Source organism: Thalassophryne amazonica, chromosome 23 (genome assembly GCF_902500255.1).
Source record: "Thalassophryne amazonica chromosome 23, fThaAma1.1, whole genome shotgun sequence".
Classification (NCBI taxonomy): Eukaryota; Metazoa; Chordata; class Actinopteri; order Batrachoidiformes; family Batrachoididae; genus Thalassophryne; species Thalassophryne amazonica.
In genome coordinates, this window is record NC_047125.1 from 33,628,553 (window position 1) to 33,652,195 (window position 23,643).

Genomic DNA, 23,643 nt, shown 5'->3' on the forward strand with positions numbered 1-23,643 from the left:
TGACGCGACGCGTATTTATAAGGGCTCCAGCCGGCGCCTCCCGTTAAACGTGCCGCGGTGTTGAAACCGCTACTAACCGTCGGCTGGCCGTCCGGAGACATGGCGCTGAGCCGCCTGGAGAAGGCGCAGGCGTGGCTCCTCAGGGCCGTAATGGGAGTCCTGTTCGCGCTCTTCCGGCTCTTCTCTCCGCGGAGACCTGCAGAGTCCGTGAAGAAGCTGCCGCCGGTCCGGAGCCCGCTGCTGCTCGCCTCCGCCACTGAGCTCGCCAGGAAGATCCGGCGGAGAGAGGTTGGTGTCGTTCTGCAACACCAACACCAACATTTTTTTATAGTTTTATTTTTAAAGTTTTAGGCTGTTGACCTCAAGAGAACAACAAATAATACTAATAATTACTTTATTCCTGACTCCAGAGTACACTAATTTGTACAAAGGTCCATATATGGGCAGGTACAGACTTTTACAGTGAAGCTTGTCTTCTTCTCTTCTTCCATAACACAAAAACTTGCCAAACTGTGTTTACTCTTAAAAATCATAATGACAACAGAAACCAACCTTATGACTGTGATCAAAGGTTTCCATCCGCCTGTTCTTCATACCGTGTTTCCCCCTTTAACATCGACAGCTCAGTCTTTTGTGGTCCTTGTGGACGAGGCTCTCTGACAGTGAAGCTGCCACTGAATAGGTTTTGGACTTTACTGACATCAGTTATGAAGAAACACAAACAGTATGACACTCTGTGGTAAATCTGTGTGGAGTAGACAGTTCACAAAAACAGTGATTGTGCAAAAAGGAAAAGAGTGAGGAAAGCCACCAAGACACCCAACCCAGAAGAAGTTCCAGGCTTCTGTGGCTGTGACTGGAGAAACTGTGCACAGTGCAGGTTTTGCATTTTGTATCACCAGTTACACAGCGTCATGATGAAGTGGAGCAGAGGAGGATTTTCTTGAGAAGACCTGCAGGTTTAGCCACAAATTTCCAGAAGGTACATCTGAGCTGCAAGCCTGGATTTGATCTGTTTGGGTGAAAATATTATACAGCTCAGACTGGTGATGCAAAATGCAGAATTTATACATCCAAAATCCCGTTCATATGTGATTGAACGTGAGTGAATATACCTTTAATGTGTGGTATAGTACTGTCTACGTTCATGTGCCATGTGGTCGACTCGGCAGGGAGTCATGCTGGAGGATGATCTCAATCCGGTCTGGGTCCTCTGGCATCTCCTGTTGCTCTGCAGCTTCTTGCTCAAATGTCCATGTTTGCTACTTTTTGAGCCAATACCATCCTCGTCCCCTCCATCTTTAATCCTCTCCTCCTCGTCCCGTGATGCCACGACCATGCCCCTGCCACTCCACTGTACTTCCTCTGTAATACATTTTCACCATCATCTGTCTCAATCAGGGAGAGTTTCTCTCATAAGGAGCAGGTGCGATGTGGACCACCAAAACTGGTTTTAACTGGTAGTTTTTGGTCATTTTGATCACTAAAATATCACGGATATAAAGAATAGTTCTTACCGCGATGTGGAGTGGCGGGTGTGATGAGGAGCACGGGACTGCAGAGGAGTGTTGTAAGTCGAAAAGTGGGGTGGAGGACCCAGATGGATGTAGTTCACATTCTCTCCTTCCATTGGCCTCAGTGTAAAGAAAGGACAATACAGAGTTTAGCAGAGACATAGACAGACATTACAATTTTTATAGCGATCTTTATAGCTATGGACATGCGAAGAAGTGATTGTTTTATCATGCAGTTTCATTCACGCAATCTCACATGCCAGGAATCACTGTTAATGATTAAATCACAGTCAGGTGTCGTCTTGTGTAACACCAAGGCTCAACAGGATCTGATACCTTTACCTCATCAGAAGAGAGCGGTGACACCTTGTAAGAGCCTTTTTTTGGGGGGGGGGGGGATTGTTCCCATCACCATTTATCTTCAAACTTAAACTTTGGGTGAGCAATATAACAAATCAGTAAGAGTACATAGAGGTGTCAACCTGAGTCCAGAAAGGGCAAAAGAGGGTGCAGGTTTCTGTGGAACCACCAACTCCACCAGGTGATTTCACTAATTAACAGCAGATGAGATGACTTCATCAATGACATCTCAGCAGGATTCCAAGAATTTATTTTTTGAACATTTCAAGATTCTCTGTGTGCAATAGCACGCACCAACGCCCCTCTGGCATCCTGTCTGTAATTAAAGTTAAAGACGAGTTTACTCTCCAGCACGACACAGGTCGTGATGCGTCATGAAGTAAAGGCAGCTCGTGTCCTTAAGTAACACAGAAACACCAACACCCGGGTTTACAGTCAGTCTTTTGCCCAGTCTGGTTAACTTCCATTAACATACATGTATATTTACAGGATACATAAAATATACACTTCTAGAATTCTTTACCATCAGAAATTAATCCCAAACAGAACTAAAGCAGTTTAGTTTGAAAGTTCAACATTGGCTCAGGCTGCAGAAGAAATGTGAACATTAATTTCTCTCAAGTCATTTTCAGTACAGTAGCACTTTAACAGTGTTTAATGTTAAATTTGTGTTTTAATCTGTAATGTACAACCACACTGTTTATTTCTTGATTGTATCACTGCATTGTATTACTTGAGTATATTTTGGTACAGCCTGACCATGGACAAGTCTGTAATTCGCTAGAACAAGGCATCTTATATGCACCATATTTTTCCCATACTTTGTGGCAACATTTTATGTATCATCACTCTTAAATAAATATTGTAAAGTATTTTTAAAACTGATATACAGTTACCAAGAGGTATTTATAGCCTTGTCAGCATATGTGCAAAGTTTAACTGCTTGTCTATAAAATGACCCAATGTTCGTTCAAACTGGCCATACTTGTTCTGTTTTGTTGGCAGGTCATGCATCCGTCCACAAGTCTCTGAAGCTTTTCTGAGATATATATATATATATATACATACACACATAAAAAAGGGGTGGGTGTTTATAAGCTTTTGCCTGCACCCTTTATGAGGGTTTTTTTTTTTTTTTTTTTTTTTTTTTAAGTCTGTGTGTGTGTGTGTGCACCGAATAAATTAATTCATTCACTATGACCAAGCTGACTGTTTTACCTGTAAATTGCTTGTATTTTATTTGTTTAATGTGTGCTGCCTGCTGCCTTTCTTGGCTCGGTCACCCTTGTGAAAGAGGTTTTGAACTCAATGGGCTTTTTATCTGGTTAAATAAAGGTTATATATGTCACTTGAGGCAAATAAAACTGCAGTTTGGCCAAAGATGCTTTCTGACCACACTGAGCCAGTATTTTCAGGAGCAAGATGGACTCAGTTTGGCAAACTTCTGTAGATGGAGAAGCTGTCAAAAGATCATCAGCATACCAGAGAAGGGTGCTTTCACCCAGAAGTTGCAAGTCTTCCAGATCACGTTTTACAGCTGCTGCGCAAGCCCCAGGACTCTCCACACATCCCTGAACCAACCTAGTCCATGGCTAATGTTTACCCTTATGTGTGAATGCAAACAGATCCTGGTTGTCTGGATGCAAAGGAATAGAAAAAAAAAAACAAAAAACAAAACTGACCCTATATCCACGACTGTGTAATCACACTGTTTGAATGTGATGCCAGAACTGTGTTTGCATCTGGAACAATCAGTGTTGTGGGCCAATACTATTGTGGGTAATAGCTTGCAGATCTCAAACAAATCTCCACTCATGTTGTCAAGCCTGGTTTTGGAATTGGCAAAATAGGTGTTACAAGAACTTGACGTTTAAATTAACACTCTCCAATTAAGGACCCGATTACTCCTGATAATAATAAAATAGTACTACTAATCCCGTCAAGAGCATTTTTAGGAGGAATTGTATTGTTATCCATTGTACATTTTGGATTGTTGTATTCATTGGCAATTCTGCATTAGGTTTTACTGCAACTCTGTGTGGCTTAAGTGATCTTATCAGGTCAACATGATTTATTTAGACTCACCCACCATAGATCAGTCTGACAGCGTAAAACCATCACACCCACTCTGTGTTGAAACAGCCAGTTACATAAGGATACAAATTTTCAATTTAGTGCAAGTTTTGTTGTTTTTTCCTTGGCTTTTTTTTTTCCCTGTTAATTGCGTGGGTATTGCACACTTTTGCAGAAAATATGTTCACTGAAAATTAAGAAATCAATTTTGTTGTACATTTGGACGGTTAAAACTGCTGTACAGTAACATTTCAAGACATGTCTCATAGCCAACATCAATAAGGCACACGATGGAGGTGTTTTAGCAAACATGCACCTTTGATACCGAAAATGTTTATCATGTAAAAATCTGGCCAGCTGGCAGCATCCAGTCCTCTGCTTTATTGAGCACTTGAACAGCCTTATGGTTTTCTTCAGGAATGTAACCAATCCATCTGTAAATTGTTTCATCTTGCATAACAAATCCCTACCCATTAGATTAATAGGACTGTTATTAGTAATGAGGAAATTAATATGTAATTGAGAGCTGTCTGTGCTAATTTTTGAGCCTATCGACTTTGGTTTGCCCACAGGGACCCCTGAAACTCCAACTGTAGTCATCAAATTAGATGTTGGATCACAAAATTGCTCATTTGCTTTACTGTTGACAATGTTGCTCTATCATTGACCAGAATATCAACTGTGTTATCATCAACTTCAATTGGCATTAATGGATCTGCTTTAAATAATTTGGTAGCTTTTTTCAGAGTTGTTGCCTAATTGTTGCTGCTTGAATGATGGGTTGACCTTCTACAGGCACTGATGTCTATGAATAGAATTATCTTAGAATTTTGTGGAAGACTCCATTTGGGGTGCATTTGGCTGGAACACCTCCGCTCCAGCATGCCAGTCTCTGTGTGGTTGAGATCTTTGGAGGTCTGTGCTGGTGGCCATATTTTGGCTGCCTTGTTGATTTGAGTTGTTGTTGTATACTTGTTGACCATTTAGTAAATGGACATAGGTTACAGCTTAAAAAAAGTGTTCTCTTTACATATAGACTAACTCAAAAGTAGTGCCTGAAGAGTGTTACTTAATTTTCTCTCCATGCTTCAACAGATATTTAACAGGGATTTGTAATGTTTAGTATGTTTTGCAGGAATATGTGAATGACAGAGTTCATTACCATCTCTGGTTCGGTCCGTGTGGTGGTCCATTACAGTTGTAACCCGGTGAATGAACTGTGGGAGTGATTCTTTGCATTCCTGTACACGGTGAACAGTTTCTAAAAAGTTATATATTAGAATCTTTTGAAATTTGGACTCGCACGCAAGGTCTGAGTACACTGGAATTCTTGTGCAAAACTCACAAGTAAACAAATCTAAAAAGGTACAAAAGTATAAAAGGATACAGGTGTCGCCAACCAATCGGTCCGCCCTGCCTTCACTGCACATGCATCATTAGCCGCGGTTCACTGATTATCATCTCTTTTCTACTTCAAACTGCCTCCAGTCATCATCTGTCTCAGGGACAGATATCTGAAGCTTTTGTGCAACAATCATTTCTCCATAAACTCAGCATTATTTCATCATAAAAGACGGAGGAAGCAATCAGAGCGCCACAGCTACACGAGCTGCTAGCTGATGCGTTCACCACGTGTTGGTCATTTCAAAGAGTCACTGAGTTTCACCTTGTTTCTGCTTCAAACTGACTTTAGAATGATTTAAGAGGTTTTAGCTTGTCGTCTGATGGTTAATAATCACATTAATCCATTTGATCACTTTGGGTGAAGAGAGTCCATCTTAGACAAGCAGCTGAGCTCTGAAATGACGCATGTGGCGTGGAGGCAGGGCGGACCGTTCGGTCTGTGACACAGGTGCACCTGAAAAAAGAAATATATTACAGACAATTATAGACAGTGCATACTTGTTTCAGCCAGATTCTGTAATCAAATAGGCATTTGATACAATTTGATGCATTCCTTAATCTGCCCCTTCCCTAATATGCATTTGACGCTGTAATCGACCTAATTTCATTTTATCACCTATGTTTTTCTTTCTGCCTGCAGCTGCAGTCGGGCACATGATCGTATATTTTCTACACTGTAAAATGATCAGGTTGATTCAACTTAAACTTTAAGTTCAATTGCTGCCTTAAAATATATGTAATTCAACTTCAAGAAGATCTGACAACCATTTGAAAACACTAATAAGTTATGTTGGCACATTTACATTTCACTGAACTGACTACAACACTGAGTCGAAATGCCAATAACTTGTGAAGTTAAGATGACATGTAAGTTAAGATGAAATTACGTTAAGGTAACTCATTATGCTAATTGAAAGTAAGTCATAGAAATAAGTTATAGCAACTAATTGAGCTCAATTACTGCTACAGTGCGGCCCTGTTTCCAGCAGAATTTGTGTTTTCTCTAGACCTCCGTTTGTTAGATTTATCTACTGTCCAAAGGAAACTCCTCATTCCACATGCACGTTCCAACTTTCTTCAAACATGTCAGCCTTCCATTCTGACAACTGACCCTGCTGGAGCTGAGGGTCCAAAAACATTCTCCAATCCCTTAGTCTGTTTTCTGCAGCCACTGTATTTACATTTTTTTTTTCCCACATGAACATCCACTTCTCCTTCTGTCTATCTTTATTAGTTTCAACATTGCTGTTGAAACCAGCCAACCATATTCACTGTTAGACACACAAGAACAACAGACAACCCACTTCAATAATTCCCACAGCATTATCTGAAATCTTTGTTGTCCTTAAAATCTCACCACTGACCACATAGTTTCAGAGGAAGAGTGAATAACCTGCAGCTTATCTCACGCATAACAGGTGACAATGATGATAATTAACAGAATCAACTCTCCCCACTGGCATGTACCGAGCGGACCGGTCTTCTTGATTAACAGAAGCAAGAACTTTTCATCTCACCAGAGACATTTCGCAGTGCGAACCTCACTTTGGACAAATCTTGATGAACAGAAGCAAGAGTTTTCATCTCACCCTGAGAAGTTCCCCTATAATCCATGAGCCAGTCATGAATTTTGACCTAATCAGTACCACTTAAGGGGGAAAAAACCCCGACACTTAGAATCCAGCCTCAGTGTATCATGGCCTACACAAAAATGTATGATAGCCATCCCAGGATGGTAACTGTAGCCAGGTAGGGGTCAATGAAGAATTACACAGAGGTCAAACTTTAAAAAAATACTCCAATCATGTTGAAAACTATATCACATTATTTGTCTGATCATAACTATTCCAAAAAGATATAGTTTGGACTATGATGTAATGTTATGGGGTCAAAACAGCAAAAATGGTGACAAAAGTCAATTTCAGTTTGTACAGGGGTCAAAAGTTAGTTGCTCCAATTTCAGCAAAAAATGATTTGGTTGAAATAAAAGGAGCAATAAATGGAATAGTTTTGACTGTGCTGAATGCTTCGTCTCCAAAGTAAAGGTCAAACAAGGTCAACATCCATTGGACTCTGACATGTGAAATATGTTACCCTGTAACATAACTAAGCAGGACAGATGGTGCAAACTATACCTTTTTAAGAACCCTATTAATCCAAACAATAATTTGGCAAGAGTAATGCCAAAAAAAGTAAGAAAGTGATGCAAATTATTAGTTGCATGAATATGGTTTTAAAAAGGAATAGTTTGCATCATGTATCATGCTTAGTTATCATGTTACAGGGCAGCATATGTCACATGTCATAGAATCCAATGGATGCACCTCTACTTTGCAAACTAAGCAAGCAACACAGTCAAAACTATTCCATTTATTAATCCTATTAGCTCAGCTAATAATTTGCACCACCTTTTACCAAAATTGGAGCAACTTTAACTTTTGACCTCTGTACAAACTGAAATTGACCTTTCTCAGTGTTTTTGCCATTTTTACCCCATAACATTAATTCAGATAGTCCAAACTATACCTTGTTGGAATCTTTATGACCAGACAAATAATATGGAATACCTTTCAATATGATTAGAGCATTTTTAAATTTTGACCCCTGTGTAATTCTTTAATTGCTCCCTTCTTGGCCGCCTATTGAAAGTTCATGTGGCCACTCGGCATTTTTAAAACAGTAATGTCTAAGGAATATGTGGTGATTTGAATTTGGCGATTGCATCACCATTTGAAGGATCCCTCAAGAAATATTCACTTATCTGCTGCACTATTCTTTCGATGGCCTGATGAAAGAAGTAAATTCTCTCTTTACTCAGAACTGACCTGTTCTTGGAGTTCATTCTGTTTGAGACACATGCTAATGAACAGATGCATAGAAAAACTTTAGCAGTCACACTAGTCAACAACAATAGAATCATTAGCTGCAGGCCATCAGTTATTCCCTCTGCTTCCGAGGTTACATTTATGAAACCTGTCGTTACTTTTGTCATTTTGTGTTTTTTTTTTTTTCTTTGGTTCTGTTCTGATTTATAGACCGTGGTCTGGCGGTGTGAAGATGATACTTGTGGGAAACCTGAAGCACAAACTCAGTACTTTTTGCTTTTTAACAAAGACGACCTGACAGGAGAAACCTGAGACGGTTTGGCATTGTGGTGCCGCTGATCCCTAATAAAAACAAAGACAATAAAAATCTGTCTGTCTTTGTGCGACTCGTCCTAATGCAGACATTTTTTGCAGGTGTCCAGTGTGGAAGTGGTGCAGACTTTTATCGACCGGATCCAAGAAGTCAACCCTCTCATCAACGCTGTGGTTAAAGACAGGCAAGACTTGTTTAAAATAATGCCGTCACATTACAGAGCGTCATTTAAAAAATTTGATGTTGACAGTTGGGAAAAGATGTCAAGTGCTGTGGGAATAATCACCACCATGATGCAGATCTGGCTTGTCGCATGGGAACATGGGTTCTCAGCAGCGCAGTTGAGCATAGGGGACCCTATGCTGTGATTTGGGCCCCTGTGCTGTGATTTAACCAGCATAGGGGGCTATTCTGTTTTTTGTTTTGTCACAAAACATGTTGCACATTATTTAACATCCAGTGATCAACACAAAGTGGCCCTCAAAATGCAGGAAATGGTGTTTTAAAGGGTTAAAAATTTCAAAATTTTCTCAGGGGGATGCCCCCGGACTCTCCTACAATACTCGCACGTACAATGCTCATCGCATGGCTATGCCCCGCTAAGTTCCCCCATATGATGTGAAACTAATCCTGGTGAGAACCCTGAGATGTTACTATTTAGTCATCTATTTCTTTGAATGCATTTGATAACAGGTCCATTAATGATACGTCACAGTTTGTGTACATCGCACTCCACAGCATTCCAGTTGTTACAGAACCAGCTTGGAATTATGCCATGAGTTAGAGTGCACTGTTGTTTAGTACTCACAATACATCGTGGTTTGAACACTTCAAGCAGGAGCTAACAGTTCCAACATATCTCTCTCAGTTGCTGTACGTCACATTTTTGTGTATCTCATATTAGACCAGAAATACGGACTGCTGTTGGGAGAGTATTACTTTTAAAGAAGTTGACTAGTCAAAGTATGATCCAGGAATCTTCAAAAATACTTTTTTTTTGTGTGTGTGTTTCCCGCAGCGAGGTGCTCTGAATCTTGATTCAGCTGTATCTCCACACTAAGCAGGTATTAAGCTCTGAAACTTCACACGTTAATACTACAGACAGTATCCTTTAAAATGGTATGTCACATTACATATTTCAAGGTATTTCATTATCTACCCTTTGGTGGCCAGTATCTGTATGCGTTCCCATGCTACAAGCCTTCTGAAAATAACAGGAAATAAATCATGAAGTGCGGGCAAACAAAGCAGACTGAAGACATGTCTCCGCCTGCAGGTTTTCTGCCGCCCTTCAAGAGGCGGCTCAAGTTGACAAGCTGATCGAGGAAGAAAATGGGGAAGAGGAGGCGCTGGAAGACCCCATGCCTCTACTGGGAGTCCCCCTGTCTGTCAAAGAATCTTTTGCTGTACAAGGTAACAAAACCAAAAGTTCCAGAAGAACAGAAATGTGTGGCTAAAAACTTCAGTATCATCTGCAAACAAGAGTACCATGATACCCTGATACGTGATCCATTGAGGATTGTGGACTGTTGATCTCTGGCAGGCATGCCTAACACGACCGGGTTGATCTCCAGGCAGGGACTCGTGTCCACTGTGGACGCACCGCCAGTCGCACTGCTGAAGAGAGCCGGAGCCATCCCGCTGTGTGTCACCAACACCAGCGAGCTGTGCATGTGGTTCGAATCGCACAATCACCTCTACGGCATCACCAACAACCCGTACGACCTGGAGAGGATACCAGGAGGAAGCTCAGGTTAGCAACTGTTCCTCATGGAGGAGGTCAGGAAACCACCTTAAAATTCAGCCTGCCTGTGGAAACGTATCATTTAACAGTGTGGTGGGTCACGTTTTCTTTCAGGGGGAGAGGGAAGCATCCTGGCAGCAGCGGGTGCCGTCATCGGAATTGGCTCGGACATTGGCGGCAGCATCCGGATGCCCTGTTTCTTCAATGGAATATTTGGCCATAAAACCACACAGGGTGAGATGAAATATGAGCAGACAGTCCTCAGTGTGCGTGTCCTCACACTGAGGACTGAGTCTGGGGGCGTGTGTATGTGCATTTTAATGTTACTCCCATTGAGATCGAGACCTCTTTTGCAAGGGAGACCTGTACAATTCTGAAGTTTTCAATTCACCGAACCTGCATGTCTTTAAATGTGGGAGGAAACCCACGCAAACATAGGGAGAACATGTAAACTCCACACAGAAAGGCCACAGGTGGGAATCGAACCCATGGCCTTCTTGCTGTGAGACAACAGTGCTAACCACTAAGCCACCATGCTGCCCAACGTCACTTCCTGTTTACTTCCGCGTCAGACCAGACACGACTACTCGATGTGTTTTACCAACCGGTTGTTAAGTGTGATGTAGTGCATCATGTGATTTTCAACTTCCGGGTCTAAACAAAAAAGGCGCACTGTCATTAACATTGAGAACTGAACTGAGACGCTCTGATCAGGCTGCACACCGACAACAGCATTAACATCGCAACATAAAACTCTTTGTATATTGTGCCTAAAACTCTCCTGAATATATTAACTGGGTTTTTAGATGTTGTTACTGTTTGTTTTATGTAAAAATACCAGAAGCTCAGGTTGTTTCTCTGTTATTTTCAATGGGAGTTGCTGTGAGCTGGGTGGAAAGTGAAGTTTGCACTTTACCGTTCTGTTTATTGTAATAAATAATTTTTTTTATTAACAAACAGACATGTATATTTTACCTGTGCATAATAAAATATATAGAGTAAAAGAAAATTTTTATTAAGTGTTCTTACCTTAGAAACAGACGAATGCGGTTAAAGGAGGTGGAGGCAGAGAAGGGAGGGACGGAGGATTGCACACACTGTAAACACAAATTAAACTTAAACTGTAAATCCTTAACAGGATCATACAGATGTAACTTTAATCGTAAACTTGCAGGTCGTTGGACCCGCAAACAGATTTACCACATGATGCGTTATGTCAGAGCTTAACAACAGGACAGAGATACACTGTGTATGTGGGAGTGGTATTTGTGCTTGAATTCCAGATCTAAGTAATAATTTGTTTGAATTTAGTTATATTTCTCTTGTTGGGGTCTAAGTGTGGCCTTCAACTATTCAGAGGGTTTGGATAATATCACCCGGGAGCCACATCAATCCAAATTAGTGTCGCCGAGTTTTTGACTTGTCTTATAAGAACCATAAAACGATAAATGAGGAGGCTTCAGTTCTCATGATGTTTTATTCCTCACGTCACTCTCCACTGTCAAATCAACCAGACTGCATACAACACTTCCACTCTATGCCTTCAAAATAAAAGCCGACGACATGAGTTGTGGCGACATCTTATAACACAAACTTAAAACCACTATATAAGGTAAGTCTGGAAAAATAGGTTACATAAGCAGCAGTGAGACTGACATCACCAACTTGAAGCTGGACGATGGAAAAATTATCCCACACAGTGGCCAGATGTTCAATATCCTGATATTCATTCCTACCTCAGACAAACCAGGTATTTATAAAAGTAATTTGTATTTTATATCATTTATGCCATGCATGGACTGAATTGCTGCTCTGCCCCAAGAGGGGCCGTGCTGCTGATTATTTCACTGCAAAGTCATAATCTATGTGACGCATAAGCCTCTTGGTGTGTCATCATTACGCTTTATGAAACACTGGCCTGTGCCGAGGAAAGCCACTGCCCACATTTTGCAATCTGTTTTGTTTTTAATATCATGATGGATTTTAATTTTCTTTCTCACTTTATTGGTACAGTCAGTTGCCCAGTTCTGGATCACCTTTTTTAAAGTCCCGCTATACGGAGCCATAATGCAGCTGAATGTCCTTTAATTGTGTATTGTTGTAGTGGGTATTTGGATGTTATTTAGCTGAAGAAGTCTGGATGGTGTAGCCCTTCTACTTAAAGTGTGAAGCCACATTATGTGTGGTGCAAATATTTGCCGGAAATGGATCACTTTTGCCGGTTCTGGATCATGACACTCTGTCACTTTGGGTTCATTCCTGGCATCTGGCTGGAGCCCTTCTAATGCAGAATGATACACACACTGTACCCGAGAATGTGTTTTGAACACACACACACACACACACACACACAAAAAAAAATGTACTTATTAAATGAGAATTTACTTAGTTTCGAAAGGCACTGTTGTAGGTTTTACGAGAAAAAAAATGAAGTGTGGAGGTGAGATTTCTCCCGAATTAAAAAGTAAAAGCCCCCACATTCATGCCCATTCGTGATGTTGAGATGACCCCCAAAGTCCACATGGCTGACAACTACAGACACGAGGCTGCTGCTTCAGTGATCCGTAACCGGCAAATTTTCACGTCAGAGATAAATGTGTGGAGCAATTAAACAGCAAGACACAACACATTGACATTTTCTACCCAAGTAAGTAAGTATTTTCCCCACTCTAGAACCAGTGAATGGCTAACTCGCCTTTGCTACTTAATAGAGATCGTCACTTTCACACTTGCACAAATGAGTGAGTCAGAAAACGCGCGCACACCACCAAGACCGGATGTTGTGGGGGTTGTTCTACTTTCCTGTTGCAAGGTGTCCAGTATAGGAGACTAGATATCACTTCAGACCTTGGATGTGTGGGTGTGGAAGTTTGGAGCTCAGGAGGAAGGTTTTCGATCATCAATTTTTATAACCCATGTCACTCTCTGGATCTGGGGGTTTTGGATCAGGTAATGCAGCAGGTGCGTCTCCCTGTAGTGTGGGTGGGGGATTTTAATGCCCATAACCCACTCTGGGGTGGTACAAAAAGGGACCCTAATGGGGTGGTTCTGGAGGATTTCCTGGATAAGTATGGCTTGGTGGTACTAAATGATGGGAGACCACCTAGGTATGATTTGAGGACTAGGAGTACATCATGTATAGATTTAGCAGTTGCTTCAGCTGTACTTGCTGGGTGTGGTAACTGGGATGTGCTTGGTGGTTACACTATGGGTAGCGATCATTTCCCTATCTTGTGTGGGTTTGGGAGAGACCTCCAGTTAGCACAGGAGGCCCAGTCGACAAGATTTAACTTCCGGAGAGTGGACTGGGGCAAATTTTGTGAATGTATTTCAGAGTTTGTCAAGAAGGTGACGAGTGATGGAAGTACGCGAGTGGAGTAGGTCCTTTTGTGGGGCTATTAGGACCGCAGCGGAAAAGGCCATTCCAGCTAAGGCGGAGCGGCAGGGGAAAAAAATGGTGCCATGGTGAAGCCAAGCATGTGATGATGCTGTTCGAGCCCGTAACAAGGCCTATAGGACATTGAGAAAGTTCACGACCACTCCTAATGTTGTTGCATTTAAAAAATGTAGAGCTGCGGCCAGGAGGGTAATTAAAACAGCTAAACGAGAGAGGTGGCGACAGTATTGTGGAACTTTGGGTGCTCAAACTCCACTTCAGCAGGTCTGGAATACGATGCACAATATGGCTGGGCTTAGCAAAGGGGTCGCTGTTCCTGTTTTGAAAGAGGACACTATAGAGGCTGTGGACAATAAAGCAAAGGCTGACCTCTTGGCAAAAGCATTCCAGCGGGCCTCCAGTGACATTAATATTGATGCAGATGGTCTGCTGAGGAGAGAGATGATCCTTCATCAAGAGGGGTTTAAGTTGGACTATAGTAATGATAACTCTGCTGTGATCAATCTCTTCTTTTCTATGAAGGAGTTGAAGGGAGCGATAGATGATAGAGCGAGGGCGGCACACTGCTCCTGGTATAGATGGCCTGGGGTACCAGCTTTTCCAGCATTTGGATGACCTGCTGTCTTTGAATAATACAGTGTGGGTAGAGGGGTGTCTTCCAGAGGACTGGAAACGGACAATCATTGTGCCCATTCTTAAACCTGGCAAAGAGGAAGGGAGCCCCTTGTCGTATAGGCCTATTGCTCTAACACTCGTAATATGTAAAGTTATGGAGAGGATGTTTCTGTGTATGTTTTGCCAAATCTTAGCCAGAGAGAAGAAATGGTTTGAGAGAGGGGTCAAAGAGGCTATGTGAAACAGTTGAAACCCAGCCTTAACCGGGGAGGGGGGTCTGAGACACGCTTTGTCCCCTGTTTACAATGGGGTACTCGGGTCAAAGCAGTTTCAGTCTTTTGTTCATGGTAATGAGTCATTCACGTCATCAGGAGAGTCATTCAGGGAGCCATCAAGAGAGACTTCCGTCCCATCATTAGGAGGGACAGCTGCCCTGTCATTAGGAGAGTGCTTACTAGAGCACAATAGGTGCTAATTAGAGCTATTGTTTAGTCACCAGCCTATAGTAGTCGGCCTCTCGGTAGGAGGGGTCTGGTTAGGTTTAAAACTCCAGCGTTTGTGGCTTCTGTTTACAAGAGTCAAGACAGAAGTCAGACTACCAGAGCAAGAATTTTAGCTGAGGAAGCTTCTGCGATTTGAAGCAAAACGGCCTCGCGTCAAGCAACCCAGTCCAGTCGAAGATTCAAACTTCTCTAATATGGAGAGGATGGGGGGGGGATATTTTTCACCTGCCCAAAATCATTTTAGGCTTGAGAGAGCACCAATGGATTCTGTGTTGGTTTTAGATAGTGATATTAAGAAAGCGTTGAGCAATCGTGAAGCTGTGTTGATGGTTTTTCTGGATATTGAAAAAGCATACGATATGCTCTGGAACGAAGGTCTTGTAATAAAACTTTTTGATGCAGGTATAAAAGGGAGGATGTTGAACTGGATTAAACACTTCTTGAATGCTAGAAGTGTTCATGTTAGAGTGGGTAACTGTTTTTCTTGTTGCCTTTCTTGTTGATAATGGGACCCCTCAGGGCAGCGTTGTCAGTCCTGTCCTTTTCAATGTTATGGTTAATGATATCTTTGATGCTGTTGATGGTAGCTTTGGCAGATCTTTATTTGCGGATGATGGGGCCCTTTGGAAAAGGGGCAGTAATGTTACACACCTTTAGTCAAATGCAGTGTGCCTTAGATAAGGTTCAGGGCTGGGCTGACAGATGGGGATTTTGATTGTCTGTTTCCAAAACTAAGTTTGTGGGTTTTGGAAGGAAGAAGCGTGGTTGTGAGCAACCTCTTACACTGTACGGTGAACGTATTGAAAGGGTTAAATCATTCAAGTTCCTTGGAGTAGTGCTGGATGAGCAACTCACATATAAAGATCATATACAGAAAATTGTGGATAAGAGTACTAAAGTGATTAACGTTATGAGGTGTCTGACTGGAACAACATGGGGGACTGAACGCACCATGATGTTGATTATTTATAAAGCTTTAATTAGGTCCGTGTTTGATTATGGCTGTGTGGTTTATTGGTCTGCAGCAAAGTCTTTATTGGGAAAACGTGACATTGTTCAAGCTAAAGCGTTGAGATTGTGTGTTGCAGCTTTTAAAACTACTTCACTTCCTGCACTATTGGTGGAGTCGGGGGAAACCCTTTAAGTCTGAGACGCGTAAAACTGGGATTAAACTATATAGTGAAATTAAAGGGGGCTGGCACGGCACTTTTGTCCTCTTCTGTGCTGGATGACAGGTGGGAGTTTGGAGGTGGCACAGATACACACAATGGCAGTTTTCTGTTTTCACTAAAAGGTTGATTACAGAGGCTTAATCTTGGTAATAGTCGTGTTCCTCCAGTGGTCTGGCCAGTAACGCCACCTTGGCTGTGGCCTATGCCAGATTTGAATCGTCATTGAGAGAGTTGCACAAAAATTTTAAAGGAAGTCTGGCGACTTATGCAAATGTCCGTCTCAGGACTGTGTGGAGAGGTGTTACCCAGATTTACACAGATGGTTTGAGAGATCCGGCAACTAGACGAGTGGATTTTGGTGTTTATGTTCCTCAATTTGGGTTCAGTCAGTGTCACCGTTTATCTGGTGGCATTTCTGTGTTTACCACTGAGTTGTTTGCAATCCTCTGGGCACTGTGGTGGGTAGAGGACGCTGGACTTAAGTGTGGTAATTTGTTCTGACTCTGTCTTCACTGATGTCTTTAGTGGGTGGAGGGTGCGTGGCCAGAGCAGATGTGGTTAGTGACATTTTGATGTTGCTTTTTGAACTTGGGGAGACTAGGTGTTGTGTAGGGTTTCTGTGGGTCCCAGCCCACGTGGGAATTCATGGGAATGAAATGGCTGATGCTGCTACTAAGGCCGGCTTAAGGACGGACGCCATCCTGTTTCACGTTCCTTTTAGAAGAATGGAGTGCCATAGTTTTGTTACTGTTAGTATACACCAGCAGTGGCAGCACATTTGGGATACTGAGACCAAGGGAAGACACCTTCACACTATTGTTTCAAAAGTAGAGCAGGGTAATGTGTCACTGGGTGTGTCACGTCATGATAATATGAAGTTGGCGAGGCTCAGGCTGGGTCACTGTGGGTTAAACAGTGGGCTGTATGTGCTTGGGAAACATCTGGATGGTTGCTGTCATTTTTGCGCTGTCACTGAATCTGTTCTTCATGTGTTAAAACACTTTGTATGCAGAGGATAGAAGGGTCATGTTTCAAGTTTGGCAGATTTGGGTTATAGTAGCTTTTCTTTGAGGACATTACTAGGACATGGAGCCTCCTTAAAGGAGAGAGCGAATGTGGTGGTTTGTTTTTTTAAAAAAAAATTGTGGCTTGTATTGGAAAATATAGGGGTGCTGTACCCATCTCATTGACATTTAATAGGTGTTCTGTCTTATGACCTGAGGGGGCAGCACTGCACTGAACGTGACTAGCCTGCCGACAACCAAGAAGAAGAAGAGACCGGATGTTTTGATTCCTCTGCTGATTACAAAAAATGACTGGATCCGGTCGTTTGTAGACAAAACATCAGTCTTTCCACTGGTACCAAGTATTAACTTATTCGCGCTGATTACGAGAAACGGCGGCGCAAATACTACAGCAGTGATCCGGAACTGGGCAAGTGACTATACAACTCACTGTCTCAGATTGCGCAGGCATTTAAAAAACAAACAACAACAAAAAAAACCTGTGGCTAAAATGTAGTTAGAAAAATCCACCTAGCTCGATGCCAAGCGCTAAGACTTCCCGGTTGTGCGACAGCCGTTAGTTTAGCGATTAGTATGAACATTAGCATGCAGTTTTACATCTTTTATAGTGCAACAAAACATTTAGACTCTAAAATATACAACCAAAAGACTATGAAGTACTTACAGACGATGCTTTAACAAACACCAAACTGAAGGAAACCAGGAAAGTCGAGCTGTTCTGACGACTGCTGCGTCTTCTTCGGATTTTATTGGCGGTTTGCAAATCAACACGATGCATTACCGCCACCACCTGGTAAGGAGTGGAGCATTACTGGACGAATTGTGGAGATGAGGGAGGAGGAGAAAAAAAAAAACCCTCTGGTACTGTCAGTGCATGCCTCCAAGCAGGTGGTTTAATTGTAGGAAAGTAATCCTTGAAGCGTTGAATTGCTCTGTCCTCGTCTTGTAGAATTCTTCTCTGTCTGTTGTATGCTTGACACTCCAGCAACACGTGCTCCACCATCTCCCTCCTGTTGCACCTCAAACACTGACCGGTTTAGCTGCCCTAACCTCCCATGTCCGCTAAGTTTACCAAGACGGGTCCGGAACTTCAGAACTTACCGCTTGTGTTACCCAATGTGTGCAGGTTGTCTTGTTGATGGGCACAAGTTTCAGGAAAGAAGAACCAGGGCACGAGAATATTTTTCAGAGGCTACTTCTGGCATTATGTAAATTTCTCAGCCAATCAAAAATTCAGTACCCATGACATCATTCACATGATTAGCATACTATCAGCACCCAAATGTAACGCATTCTGGGGAAAATGTACTGATAAATAAACATATTCTTGTTCTACAGATTGCAATGTTTGCTATGGTGAACATGTTGAAGTTACTTAGCGCTTCTTAAAATTATGTCTATAGGTGATTTTGATGTCTAAATTGTGAATCATGACACCAGTAGTCTGTGGTTGTGTTATGTGCTTCAAGATGCTTAGCGTTGTCTCAGTAGACTAGAGGAATGTTGGAACAATCTCAGAAATTACTCTTGCTTGCTCACAAAAAGCAGACGATTTAGTGATTAAAACTTGTTTCTGGAGTGATATGTGAATTTATGTTATGCGAGTTCATGAACTCAGTTCACGTCATTCTCGATGATTCACAGCCCTGGTTCTTCTTTCCTGAAACTTGTGACTATCAGCAAGACGACCTGCACACATTGGGTAATACAAGCCACGTGGTCTGGTGCTGGTTTAAAATGGTTTCCGCTGAAACCACCATCCTCCAAATGGTTTGTGTTGACACGCCCACACTCTGTCCGTGATTTCGTCTCTCCCCTTCCGGTCTACTGTCTTAAACAGACGAACTGAAAACAACCACTAGAGGGTGCATTTTACCAAACTGTACACGTAATATCTACAGTGAACACAACACAGCTACTTGTGTCCGTTTCTCTGCTGGCAAGATCATGTGAGATCTTCATGCCATTTAGTGGCAGATCACTGAAGGTCTGGATCCCTTGTAGACACATGGTGCCTCATCCACCACTCCACGGGTCCTCTCTGGGTCCTGGATGGCAACCACCCAAGGAGCCAGCTGACTGCAACATGTATCTTCTGGAACCAGATGGTACAACAGTCATGTTAAATAAGATTAGATTAGATAGAACTTTATTAATCCCTTGGGAATACTCCCTCAGGGAAACTGAGGTTCCAGCAGCATTGGACAGTAGCACAAGGGTAAGAAGCACACAGGGTATCAGTAGTAGAAGAAACAATTTGCAAAAAGTAAATATAAATATACCAGAACTACAGGCTTACTGGCTCAAACTGGTCCTCTCCTTACCGTCCCCCGTCTTCCTGTTACTCCTCCTCCCCCCGAGTGAGGAGTTGGAGTCTGATGGCCTGACAGGCGATCAGATGAAAAATCATTCCTTACATTCTTTTCCATTAATGTCACTCTCATTGATCTTTATGCAATATTATTTGTTAAAAATATAGAAAAGTACATTTCACAGAGTTCAACTCAAAAAGTCTACATAGTAGTGAGATAGAAACCTGAGAAAGTAAATGTTTCAAATATTTTCAGTGAGAAGCGGAAACCCACATGATCCGTCTGGACCGATCACTACTCAGCTTTCACATCCGAGCAGCGTGTAAACAACATGGCAAGTACATGTTTGGCCCCATTTACCTGTTTAAAGGGTTCTTCCTTGACATGTAGATGGATGCTTGTGGTCTCTGTACAGCGCAGAGAACATCCACACAGCTCAGAGCTGTAGTAGAAGTCAGAGGTGTACAGGATGAAAAAAAATGTAGCAGTTTTGAATTTTTCAGTCTTGGTTGTTGGTTGGTTGGAGTCATCGAAGTTTGGCTGTGGTCTGGAATGATAACTAATTTTTTGGGAAGATCTTCACAAAGGGTCTGGGTTCTGTAAGAACAGTCTTCTACCTCTTATTCAAAATAAATATGGCTCTGTGATTTTGTCCAGGTGTCATTGCAAATGAGAACCAGCACCCTCCTACAAGTGGCAGCCAAGGGGACTACATCAGTGTCGGCCCCATGTGCCGGTATGCCGAGGACCTGCTGCCAATGCTCTGGATTATGGCTGGACCCAAAGCTGACATGTAAGACCACTGTTCTCCTGGGAAACATTTTCAGAGTGCTCTTCGTGGCTCATGTGCACAGCTCACGGACACAAACATGATCCCTCAGATTAATTTTTAGTCCCCTTCTGGTTTCCAGCTGAAGAGGCCAAAGTGCAATTTGACCTTTGACTGTGCACAGATCCAGGCTGTGCACGTCCTCAGGCACTGAAGTCTGCAAGCAGAACGGAACTACTCCCTAAAAACAAATTATTAAAGTGGTGTCACACCCTGTTAACTCGCATGCGCATAACTCACATTTTGGCTTTACTCAGTCAGTTTGTGGACCCCAAAAATCTAGACTACTTCATAAAGACGACTATGTTTTTTGTTTTGTTTTTTTTATTAACCCCCTGGTTTCAGATAACTTACAGTTAGATTTTGTGGACCCCAACTTGGGCAGGTTAAAGAGGTTGACTTGTGTGTGTGTGTGTGTGTGTGTGTGTATTTATTCATTATAATAGACAAGTAGCCTCTGTGTGTGTTTGGCTTTGATCACACAAAAACTGGAGAGCTGACATTTGCCATTTGGTCTGCTTATGTATTTTGGGTCAAGGATGAATGCTGCAAAAACAAAGGTGATAGGACATATTTTTGGAGAAATTAGCAATTTTAGCAAACCAATAAACAATGGACATTGTGCTGCAATGCACCATGGGAGTTCAGGGTTTTGAGGTTTTAAATGTTATTGTGCTATGTTAGTTTGACAGCATTGTTAGTGTTATTGATTAGTATTTTTGTAGTTCAGTTGGTTTATTCAGTTAAGTCTTATGTTGCTCTTACCATGAGTGAGTTAAGTCTCATGTTGGTACCATGAGTGAAAACTGCAGTGATATTAATGCCTTCAGCCACTGTATTTTTTTTTTATTTTTTTTGTCAAATTAAAACAACCTGCCTCCAGCAGCTGTGTATGTGCACCTTTGTGCACAGAGAAACTGAGGACAGCTGACATTTGTCGTTTGGTATGTTTATGTATTTTGAGTCATGGATGAACGCTGCCAATGTTGATGGGACAAATATTTTTGGAGAACCTATGGATATTAGCTAAAACACTAAACAATGGACATTGCTGACTACATTATGGACTCGCACACCGTTCCAGCAGTAAATCATTAAATTAAAAGCATGAGTGCAGTGACTGATTTTATATATATCTCAAATGACAAAACAGAAGTAAAAATAAAATAATAGTGTGTATAAACCTAAACACTTTATAAATACATTAAAACAGTAAATTAACATTTAAAAAAATACACAATTAACAGGAAATAAAACGGTTGAGTTCTTCTAAAAATTGTTGCGGTGTAAATCTTCTAAAACTGTCTGGACTCATGCACCATTCCAACTCATTAAAGCAACTTTACTTAATTTTTTTTTATCACCTTTGAAAAATGTCAGCTACCTATTTTATAAACACAACCCAATGTTGAGCCTGTGGATCCCCACGGACAACATGCTAGTGTGTGTGTGTGTGTGTGTATATATATATATATATATATATATATATATATATATAATTTTGTATGTAATTTGCAAACATGACTGAATCTTGTGTTGTTAATAATTGTACAGCTGTCAAAATTGACATTAACTGGGTTGAAGAAAAAGCCCATCAGTGTTGGAAACATTTTAAACAGCCAGACTGAGCAGCAGGAAACGTAAAATAGGTTTTTCTTAACGTTAATGTGGCAGAAAGTTTAACTAACCATGTGTGTGTGCGTGCACACAGGCTGTCCTTAAACACCAAAGTGGACCTCAAGAAAGTGCGCTTCTTCTCAGTCCCTCACGATGGCGGCTCTGTCATGACGCAGCCAGTCAGTAAAGAGCTTCTTCAGATTCAGAGGAAGGTGAGTTGAACCCTTCAGTCCCAGAACAGCACAAACAGAAGACACTTTTAAAAAATGTGCCGATGTTTTTATTGTGTTTCCAACAATCCGTGCTCACCTGCATCAAATAACATCCAATATATGGTCCAGTGCACGCTTATTTGTCCATCTTGCTTATTTTTGTTTAGTTTCAGTTTAAAAGTCCTTTTGTTAAGTAACAGCACACACTGTGGTGTGCACACGCGCCATAGAGTTCCTGCTCATTGTTATGCTCACCGCCAGGGAAACACTTAAAAATTGAGTTCTACATTACAGAAGAAAGTGCAACTTTTACTCTGGACAATCCTGTAAGTTACAAAATACAACTGTATGCTGACGACTGACTACTTTGGGATGTATCTTACACCTGGCACAAAAACATCAGGGTACATCAGAGTGGCAGTTTCTCACGGATGCAGTTGTAATCGCACCCACCTCTTACATTCTTCTGCTGGTGCATCGGTATCATGAGGCCACAGAACGCTGTTGCGCCACAGACTACAAAAAAAAAAATGTTTAAAGTCAAGCACAGAGTTTTTATATTTGTACATCCCGACATTCATATATACCTGACCGAGGTGGGTTCATGATGCTCCCAAGTGTCTCCACCTGGTGGAATGGAAGAAGAGGTGGTGGTGCACGAAAGAGGAGCTCCACTGCTTCACCTCAGGGAGCTGTGGTGGACACTCCTGTATAAGATCCACTCATTTCCTTGTTAGAAAACCTCTGGATTGTGTTTGCTGTCTAAATGCTACTGCACCAGTTTCAAGCACACATCTCTTAAAGGTAATGAGAATACCCCAAAACATGCCCATGAGTAATTAAAAGAATAAATACAACCCTTTAGGACCCTGGTATTGGACATGCTCCCAAATGCACTTACGTTGTGCCCTTCAGCACTGAGCGTTACGCGCTTTAGACTGTGCACAGTAGCTAATCAAGATTGGAGCCTTCACATTGGCATTTCCATTCTGGAATATTCACACGCCCGTATCCTAACTGATGCTCGATCCACGTCTGGCTGAAGTACTTACGCTCTGGGACTTGAATGGATGTTCCAGGTGGTGCAGCGTCTGGAGGCTGATCTCGGAGTGACAGTTCAGCAGGTGCACCTCTCCGGGCTCCGATATGGCTACCAGATCTGGGACACCTTCATGGGTTTGCCTGACAAGGAAGGCAGGGTGAGTGAATAAATGAATAACGTGTGTGTGAGATGAATGAGAATGTATTCAGTTTCTCCAGTTGTGAAATGAGAATGTGTGGGCACATGACTCGGGCACCGTGCACTGATGCACCATGGTGCAAACAGTTCCTGAGGACTCTGACACACAGCAGCATTTGTCGTGCAGCTGGCTACAAGGAATCGTCAGCATTTTCTTCTTATTACCAAGGAAAGAAAAAAACACACCCAGATGTTCTTCGAGGACCCGGCCAGGCTTAAAACAGTTGTGGTGACTGATATCATTGATGCTCAGGTACAAATCCCTGCACGTGTAGCAAAAGTCACATTTAAGAACACATCCAATCAAGAAGCCTGATTTTCCCAGACACATGGTTGCACACACAATTTTATTTTTTTTTTTAACATTTGTGGACCTGGTTACACACAGTTTTTTTTTTTTTTTTTTTAAACACATTTGTGGATTGAAATACACATTTGCAAATACTTTTGCTACAATAACGGCCCCATAGTGCGCGCAGCCTGTAAGC

The 23,643-nt window shown here is 42.0% G+C and overlaps 1 protein-coding gene and 1 long non-coding RNA gene across 2 annotated transcripts in view; one reads left to right on the top strand and one right to left on the bottom strand.

Moving 5' to 3' along the window:
• The window catches only part of faah2b (fatty acid amide hydrolase 2b), a 26,720-nt gene continuing 3,077 nt past the window's right edge, over positions 1-23,643 (top strand). The window contains exons 1-8 of the mRNA XM_034164960.1: positions 1-288; positions 8,591-8,673; positions 9,766-9,902; positions 10,033-10,242; positions 10,348-10,467; positions 19,915-20,050; positions 21,798-21,915; positions 22,995-23,114. Coding sequence (XP_034020851.1) covers positions 100-288; positions 8,591-8,673; positions 9,766-9,902; positions 10,033-10,242; positions 10,348-10,467; positions 19,915-20,050; positions 21,798-21,915; positions 22,995-23,114 — 1,113 coding nt within the window. The 5' untranslated portion in view covers positions 1-99. The remainder of the gene's footprint in view (positions 289-8,590; positions 8,674-9,765; positions 9,903-10,032; positions 10,243-10,347; positions 10,468-19,914; positions 20,051-21,797; positions 21,916-22,994; positions 23,115-23,643) is intronic.
• LOC117505326 lies at positions 159-2,990 on the bottom strand. The gene is made up of 4 exons (XR_004559070.1): positions 1,518-2,990; positions 1,116-1,365; positions 553-1,012; positions 159-300 (listed from the first exon to the last, which is right to left on the bottom strand). It is a non-coding gene; the product is annotated as an uncharacterized LOC117505326 (long non-coding RNA).